A 9,365-nucleotide genomic window follows, 5' to 3' on the forward strand; every position below is an offset into this window, starting at 1 on the left:
TTAAAATCTCTTTCCTTATTTGTAGATTAAAAGGTTGATTTTAATTTTGGTAAAAACTTTCCTTTTAATTATATTCATGATTTAAAAGAAAGTTTAAAAATAAAAAATTCTCTTTTATTAGTTTCTACAAAAGATTAAGAAAAGATTTAATATCTTTCCTTATTTGTAGATTGAAAGGAGATTTTAATTTTTAGAGATAACTTTTCTTTTTAGAAATTATCCACATGTTTAAAAGAAAGATTTTAATTTATAAAATTTCTTTTTATTAACCAATCATGAAGGGATTAAAATTATTGGAGAAATTTTTATAAATTTCTAGAAACAAATTAGGAAGTTTTAATTAAAACTCTCCTTGTTTTGGGGAGAAGAGTGGCCGGCCATTATAATTTGAAAAGAGAAAAATATTTTAATTAAATAAATTTTCCTTTTCAATGGCAAAAGAATTAAGGAAGTTTTTATTAAATTTTCTTTATTTGCCAAGACCAAGGATTATAAAAGAGGGGATAGAGGAGGCTTCAAGGTGAACGACTCTATTCTATTTTTCCTCTCTTTTCTCCTTGGGTGTGGCCGACCCTTTCTTTCCTCTCCTCTCCTTTGTGTGGCCGAAACCTTCTCATGGTGGAGATAGCTTTGGTGGCCGGATCTAAGAAGGAGAAGAAGAAGAGAAAAGAAGCCTCTTTTTTAGCATCCCTTGGAGCATGGTGGTGGTGGCCGAACCTCTTCATCCTAGGAGAAGTTTTGATGGCCGAAACTTGTAAGGAAGAAGAAGGTGCTTGGTGGTTCTCATCTCGGAAGATCGTTGCCCACACAACGTCCGAGGTTAGAAGAGGAATACGGTAGAAGATCAAGAGGTTTTTCTACAAGGTATAACTAGTAATTTTTCTTTCCGCATCATACTAGTTATTTATGGAAATAATACCAAATACAAGAGGCTTACGATTCTAGAATTTCGAATATGTTTTTCGATGTTGTGTTCTTTTGTTTTTTCTTTTCCTTGTGATTTGATTGTTCTTTTCGGTTAACCTAAAGTTATTTTAGGAAATTAAATATTAGCTTTCTATAAAAGGTTTTGTCTAGTCGGTGGTGGTTGCTCCCATATCCAAGAAGGCCGTGTGCCTCGCCACGTCAGTACTGGGAACCAATTATGGAAATTAATATTTAATGGAATTAATAACTTAAGGTGATTTGGGTCGAACGTGTTAAGTTCCGCAGGAGACCCAAGTCAAAACCTAAAAGAACAAATAGATTAAGTTTTGGATCAAACGTGTTAAGTTCCGCAGGCGATCCAAAATTTAATTTAAAAGAACACATGGTAGCTAGGAAAAGGTTCAGACCTTTGTACAAAATTTTTGTACAGTGGAACCTCTAGGTTTTCCGAGTAGCAACCAACAGCCGGTCTGCGCTCTATTCTGCGCCCACGTAGAAAATTGCTCTGGTCGGTCTTCTAGTGCCGCTCGACCCCCTGATGCCGAGGTGGCCTGCTGTGCCAACCGCTCGGCATGAGTCTTTTGCTACTGCCCCACTATCTTCGCTGCTCGCGCCTGGATGAGTGCGTCGAGCTCCTCTTGGGAGAGCGTCACGGTATGTTGACGTCCAGCTTCTTCCATCTTCTCCGCTCGGATTCAGGTGCGTTCCCACAGACGACGCCAATTTGATCCTGTCCGGGCGTTGAGTCGACGAACGCTGGGGATGTGGCGCTCTTGTTGACGGCATATGAACCTCCAACTGATGTGAGCCTCCGGTGAGAACCTGCAAACACAAAATCGAGTTGGGAAAGGGTTCCCGGCGACGACCCTCCGACGCTCAAGTCAACTCTGGCGAGAAGGAATCGAAACAGCGTAACGAGGCCAAGAGCCACAGTAGATGAGAATGCATACCTCCATCGAAGGTTGGGGGCCCTTATATAGGGCTTCCCGGAGGCGCGTGCACGCTCTTCGAAGCGTGCACGCTTCTCAAAGCATACCTAGAAATGGTCGTGTCAGAAAAGTGCGCCTGACACCATACCTCAACCGTCCGAGTATATCTCTGACGTGACAGTGGAAACTTCCACCGTATGATCCTCTATCCGATCCGGGCGCCAACCATGCTATTTGTCAGCGACTCATGTCTCGAGAGGGATATCACCGACTGCCTCCTTTGTCCTTTTCTGCTCCTTTTTGTCTGTTGCTAGCCTGTCCGGGAGAGATGCAGGAATCCACTGTCGTCCGGGAGGGGACGTGTATTGGTCCGAGCAGGGAGGCCGCTCGGCCACATGCTCGGACGGGAGTCTTCGTTGATTCGCAACTCGTCCGAGTGAACAGGCCGCTCGGCGCCTCAACTTTCCTAGGCGGACTCATGAGCGTCGGAAACCCGGCCCGCGACCGAGCTATTTCTACGCCGCCTTGGGCGCGGTCGTGGCCGATCGGCCTGGTGGCATTCCGGTCGGCCACAACTTTTGGTTGACTTGGCTTTTACCTGCGTGTCATTAACCTCTATCCCGCACGGGACTCCACTTTTACTACCGGATCATAGGACTTAAGTTTTAACTTAGAGTAAATTTTGTTGGCCAGAATCTGACCAGTTAGAATTCTCTATCATCCAATCATAATACATGCATGTACATACATGTAATTAATATATATATATATATATATATATATATATATATATATATATATATATATATATATATATATATGATATTATTAAAATATCTTTGTACATACATATATATATATGAATTCTAATTATAATCTGACCATTTAATATTACCCTTTAACTTGCTCTTCGATAGGATGTAAAAGACTAACAACACCAAAGCCCTCTACCACTTCATTTTTTTGACACTCAAGAAGGCCCAAAGAATGTTGACTTACACTTGCACTGACAACACATATTTTCTGATGTCCTTCCACTTAGAGATCTTCAGATCCAACATTGCAAGTCAAGGCGAATAAATGTCCAGTGGTGCAGCTTCCAGTTTGGTCAACTCCTCCAACCTCCATTCAAAAACCACGGCCAAACATAGTCAAAAACACTCTCCTCGAGCCGACGACCCGACTTATCCGATCCGGCGAACCAGGCCCAACAACGCCCAATCCCACCGTGTCCGAGGCATTGACTGGCGGTTCCCGAAGAGAGAGACGGCAAATGTGGCAGATTCCGCGGACCGAACCGGAAATCCGGTCGGCCGGGAGCGAAGCCCGACCCGGACAGCGCTGGCGTCACCCTTCTCTCCCTTTCCTCGGGAGCCGGCGCCTCGTGTCCCTGCCTGTTTATTGGATCCTCAAACGCACCCAGTCGCGCGCGTTGCCTGTCTTCGCCAAATCTTCGTGTTTGTTTAATTAATTAATTAAGGCACTGAAAGCAATGCGGTAATAGTGCTTAACAGGAATCTAAAATTTAATTAATGCTTTCTTGCTTCATGTGCCATGATATAAATGGCGACGTCGATCTCCATTCGAGCGATCACGAGGGGACTTCCAGCGGAGGCCCGGACCGGCGGGCCACACAAGACGGCGCCAACATTGCGCGACGCTGACCTGTCTCTCACGTGCGCCTCCATTATTTTAACCCACCCGACCCGACCGGCCCGGCCCGGCCGGTCAAAACCCCACTCGGTAAACACGCAATCCCTAATATTTAATATTAACATTAATATTAATATTAAACTAAACTCGTACTTAATATTATTATTTTTTCAATCCCGAGATATGCATTAATCCATTTCCTACCCCCACGCATGCGGCGCGGGGGATGGCAATTTCTTTAAACTTAGGGAACAAATTATTTTTTTATTATTTAAAATTATATTCGAAATGCACCTAGAATTTGACTATCATCATCAAATATTTAACACCTTCACGTAATCCATTGTTTGATCTCAAATTCTCAACCTGATTAAACCATTGGATTATTGTCAGTTTGGCACATAATTATATTTTATTTTACAAAAAAAGGAGCATCAAACAAGCCACCGAGGGTGTGGATTCTTGCAAAACCAGGTTGCCTTGCGTGTGATCTACACTGTCTTGTGCAGCAGTCGGCAACAACAGTGACTTGGTGGTGACTGGCAATTAGATTAATCAAATGGTTAGAAGGCAATCATACTCTGGAGTACAGAAAACTCAACCACCTAGCCAATTTGTACTATATAATTAAGAAACAATTCAGTGGTCAGCATCTTAACTGGGTAGATATTATTACATTGTCAACAATCCCTGCACTAGTGTGCAATCGAAGCACCTTGAGGTGTACATTTGTTTTTTTTTCTAAAGTAAACTAAGTCATGGAATTGCCACATGAGCAAAGAGGAGAATCCTGGCATCTGCTCGACTTGTTTTTTTCCCACACACGACGAACAGACAGAGATTCAACGGGATCGCTTCGTGCAGCTCTGGAGAGTTTTGTGAATCAACTGCAGCACTGCAAGTTTGCGTTGAGTGGTCCAGGTACTACCAATCTGAAAAGAAACGTGCAAAATGACAAATATAATCAATCGGATAGTGGCTTGGTTCTGGTTGAGTGAGTATTTCCATAACAACTCTAATGCCATTGGGATTCAAGATAAAAAAATTTGATATTTACACAAGTGCACACATTATGATAGCTATTAAAGATCATGTTAATAAGCTAATGTGGTGCACAATCTCTCATTATGGAATTGAAATGGTGGATAAGACAACCTTCATTAAAGGTAAATTAACTCGATTAGAAAAGACTTCACAAAGTAGCAGTAACACGAGGTTTATTATTTACATATAACGTTACAGAAACTTTCCAACCTTCCAATGTTGTCGCTGCCTGAATCTGTCAATATTGTGAGCCTTCTTGCTGCTTTCATGAAGTCACTGCAATAATATGATAAGAAGATCAACACAAACCAGCTTAGGCTAGAAACACATATACAATCCTTGAGGAAACAAACACAGTTGCCACATAAAAGCAGACTAAATGTAGCGTCAATAGGAATCTCCAACAGATTAACAAATGTGTAATGCGCAGTCTCATAAAACTATAGAAATAAGTGGTAACCAATTAGATAATCAGCTCTATGATAGTAGGGGAAACAAATGCCACTTCAAGCACAAACTGGAGAATTTGACAAGGCTAACTAATCTAGTAAAGAAGCTTATTCAAAATCAACTATAAGCTTCTTAAATAGATGCACAGAAGAACAATGAGCAAAAGTCAGAAATTTGTAACCGAATTAGAAAACCTTCAAGTTGATAAAGCTATTGGAAAGTATTACCGAGAGAAATAAAAGACATTCTAAAACGTTGACTCATCTGGGACTAAGCCCATGCTACTAACCTGAAGGGTTCATCTCCTGTGTGTTTAACTGCACCAGCAGCGTCCTTGTAAATCACATGGCTCATCATCTCAGTTTTTTCAATTCCAAACATATCAGCCAGCCTTCCATAAAGTTCTTCGTACGAACCAAATATGGAAAGATCAAGGGTGCGGCCGACATCGTCTGACTCAATGAAAACCTTGCAATGCCCAGTTTTCAGGCCAAGCTCTGACACACGATGGTCTTTGTACCATTGGAATCCATCACAGGATGAATTGACAGGAACCACATTCTTATTTGTAGCAAAGTCATTACTATCTGATGCATTCGACGATTTCTCTATATTCTGATCAGAACTGTTTACGGTGGCCTTAGGTGACACAATTTCTCCTGAGTTGCTCAGAGATATCTGCTCCTCAGTCAGTATTGGCTGCCCAAAAAGCACTAGTTGTGGAGGTTTAGTGTTCAAGGAGCTTCTTGTGCTCTTGGAATTATTTCCAATCGTTAGCAAACAAGAGATATTGTTGTCAGTGGCAGGAGTATTAACAATGAGTCCAGTCGAAATTCTAGGAACTGAGGTGGTGCGATCAAGGTGGTGAAATCCAGCATGGAATAATCCTGTCTGCAGTTTGTTAATGTGGAGATCTGATAAAGATATACCAAATTGGGCATGCCTGGCTCCCTGTATGCCTGCAGGGGTACTGTCTCGGAAACAGCATAAAGGACTTGTGCTGTGACCAAAAGAGTTCCCGGGGTACATGGGTGTTGAAAGTTGGCCCTCTAGAGGAAAATCAGGATGTTGGGGAATGCGGAGCTTTTTCCTTGGAGAGAAAGGTGCCAGATGAATGGAAGGCATGTTTGAGACCAGTTCAACCAACCATGGGTTTACACGGTTTACATTTTGTAACAAATCTGGTTCATCCCATGTCACCTGCAAGCCAATGTGAATGGCGGTGAGCATCTAAGAAAAATGGTAAAAGCATTTACAGCTGAGAACATAATAGAAAACATGGAGAAGTTGCAAGCTATCAGACAAGTCAATTCAAATACTTAAAATTAAGACAAACACTTGGACCAAAGATGATGATGGATCAATTCTCCATCCAGAAGAAACAAGTTGTAGTGAAGAAAAACTATGTGCATACTATATGAAACAAAAAACAAAAACTTAGGAAAGCATAATATGTTTTATTGAAACTTGGGCATCTCAATTTTCGGAAATTTAAATATAGATTGCATGAGAAAGTGGATTGTTATTTTACTTCGAGTCTTTCATTTTAATGAGATCATCTAACCAAGGACTAACTACCTATTAGGAAGCATAAGATAAATCCTGAAATTCAAATAGCAATCATGCATTTTGAAAGGAGAGAATGAAAACAAAAGTATACAACTATCAATCAGCTTCGGGTACAGTGTACAAGTAAAACCATTGCCTAGCCTTTCATGCATCACACGGAAATGAATTTCCAGAACATATTGAAACTACAAATAATATTTGTCACAGAGGATAAAGATTCAGAACACAAAACTGTCAAGCATGAAAGCTATGAAAATGTGGTAACAAAAGATGAAAGTTCATCGATCATATTAAACCACTAAAAAACAAACTTGTCAATATGTATGCCTACAAAGGGTTCATACTCATTGCATAAGAAGGTTACCTGTAGAAGTCTCCAAAGCGAATTAGGCCATCGTATGGGATCTACAATCTGAACAGCAGATATAGATCCCATGAACCAACTAATCCTAGAAGAATCCTCAGTTTCAAAGGCCATCTTAAATCTCATACCAGGACACCACTGGATCCTCATTGCTGCTTTTACTGATGCAGCTTTCACACAAAACTCTGGTGTGCTTGCTCTGGGATAGTACACAACCTCAAAAGGTTGTCCACTAGCTGCAAGAGTTGCTGCTTCAGTTACAGAATCAGTTCTCACCCTTCCACTCATCCTCATACCACCACTATTCACATTTCCCCTCATTAATTTACCTTCATCCTCCCTGAGAAAGATAGAGAAACCTCCGTAGTTGGATGCTGAACTCCCATTTGGTGGATTCCATCCTGAATGGATCTCTGAACCTCCACCAATCCCACCCCTTTTAGCTCGGCGTATTCCCACACAAAGATCCCCTTTCTCTGTTCTCAAGAACACAATTGAATCCCCTGCAACTAATTTCTTTTGGTTGACAAAAGTACTCCACCCAGTAGTGAGCAGATGCCTGCGAGGCGTGCCCCTGTATATGTGCCTAAATTTCCAAATTACGCCATGCACATCCTTTGCAAGGACAGTCTGCACAGGGGGCTCAGCTGAATAGTCCAAACGTGGGAAGATTGTCTCAGCACAATAGCGAGGAACAGAGAAGCCGCCACCATTGTTGGCATCCGATTGAGTTAGTGTTTTCGCGAAAGACGCCGGTTTTTCTTGTGAGTCAACACCATTGATACCAAGACCTAAGTCATCATCTTCAGCATAATCTGATTCGTTTGGCCTCAGAGGAACCATGCAGATCTTAGCAAATACCTCATCAGTGTCTGAATCAGCCATGAATTTAACAGCGGTCACACGGCAAGGTATAAGGGGTGGAATCCGCTGGGAGTTGCCAAACTCAGAAAATTCCTGGGCGTGCTCAGCGTGACCCTGAGGAAAATAGTAGACCTTGGAGTTCACCACTGGCATCTGAACCATACCACCAGCACAGGCATGCCATAATTGGGAGTCCAGGCACTTGTCCGTTTGCTTCATGGACGATTCTTTCATCAAATTGTCAAATGTGAGCATGAGCAAGACAATTCCAGATGGTCTCCAACTCTAATAAAGAAGAGAAAAAAATAATTTAAAAGAACTACTGCCATCAGGAAAATTCTCTACATTAAGTAGTGCATTAGTAAAAGAAAAGGAAAAGTTAAAAAGGGGCGAAAACAATCCAGTAGGATTCTGAAGATCCTAACCTCTCGATCAATAAATTTAAAGATCCAAACGAGCTTCTGCCCTGTGCACTGTTGAAGATAAGGAATCAGAAAAAAGACAAGCCAATGAGCTAAAAGAACAAAGTGTAAAAAAAAAAAAGAGTATGTTTTTGATACCTAAAGAAAAAAAAAATCAGTAACCAACAAAACAACGAAGAATCAGCATGGCAAACGCCTAGAAGACAGAACAAATCTCCAGAAACATGGAATCAACAGAATCAATGAAAAGATTAACTTTCTAACCTTCTTTGTGCACAGAACTGTCACAATCAAACAATGAAGAGAACTACACAGCAAGGCGCAACCAGAAGATAGGAGCTCAATTCGACACCCAGACAGATACTACACTCCAGAACCCTACAAAACCCGCACCTTTAGCATCAAAGCCCTCTTCTACGTAGAAAAAACAAAAGGTAAAAAAAGGGGAGAAAAAAAATCTCAGATTTCGAGAGAGAAGCAACACCAGCTGGTTCCCTGCTGATCCAATTGTAGAAATAGGGTAAGCAAATCTATCACAACAAAACCACCAAATGCATTTCTTCTCGCTCCAGGATCGGCAGAGAACGATGCAACAGGTTCTAGCCTCGCTCTTCTAGCTTCCGTCCCAGACTAAGATCCACCCTTTTCCCACATGAACGCAGTCTGCATCGCCCTCGCACTCGCTGGTGATCACACGGAGGGAGAGCGCAGCGCTCGCCAAAGGGGCTTCTCTCGCTACTGCCAACACCTCTCAGATCATGAAAGAAAGATGGCTCTCCGGTTAAAAAGAGCTTTACGATGAGACTTTCCGATATAGTCCTCTTTACATCATTAAATTAATTTTCACCCCTTCCAAAATCGGGTACAAGGGTGTCTATGAGAATAAGATAAATCGTACGGGGGTACAAGAAAGAATGGATTAGCCAAAAAGGGATTAAAAAGTAGGCAAAGCAAACCATGGAAGGGAAGATAATTATTATTGACGTCATGTCGCTGTCACTGGCTCTGTGGTAGTCGCATGGATCCGCTGTTTTCTACGCTGCATCGATCATTTTAGGAGACCAAAAGTCTTAGGGGGCAAAAGAAAAAAAAACGCCCTTTTATTGAATGTCAAAAAGGTGCCTTTTATTAATCACTTTATCC

At 41.7% G+C, this 9,365-nt stretch overlaps 1 protein-coding gene across 1 annotated transcript; it reads right to left on the reverse strand.

Moving 5' to 3' along the window:
* Positions 1-4,038: 4,038 nt before the first annotated feature.
* LOC122055628 (auxin response factor 18-like) lies at positions 4,039-8,974 on the reverse strand. Its single transcript, XM_042617152.1, has 7 exons — positions 8,707-8,974; positions 8,487-8,600; positions 8,226-8,273; positions 6,937-8,085; positions 5,293-6,203; positions 4,764-4,829; positions 4,039-4,441 (listed from the first exon to the last, which is right to left on the reverse strand). Exons 4-7 carry the CDS (start codon positions 8,053-8,055, stop codon positions 4,393-4,395), a joined length of 2,145 nt encoding a protein of 714 aa, XP_042473086.1. The 5' UTR covers positions 8,056-8,085; positions 8,226-8,273; positions 8,487-8,600; positions 8,707-8,974; the 3' UTR covers positions 4,039-4,392.
* Positions 8,975-9,365: the final 391 nt, after the last annotated feature.

The sequence above is a fragment of the Zingiber officinale genome, chromosome 3B, assembly GCF_018446385.1.
Source record: "Zingiber officinale cultivar Zhangliang chromosome 3B, Zo_v1.1, whole genome shotgun sequence".
Taxonomy (NCBI): Eukaryota; Viridiplantae; Streptophyta; class Magnoliopsida; order Zingiberales; family Zingiberaceae; genus Zingiber; species Zingiber officinale.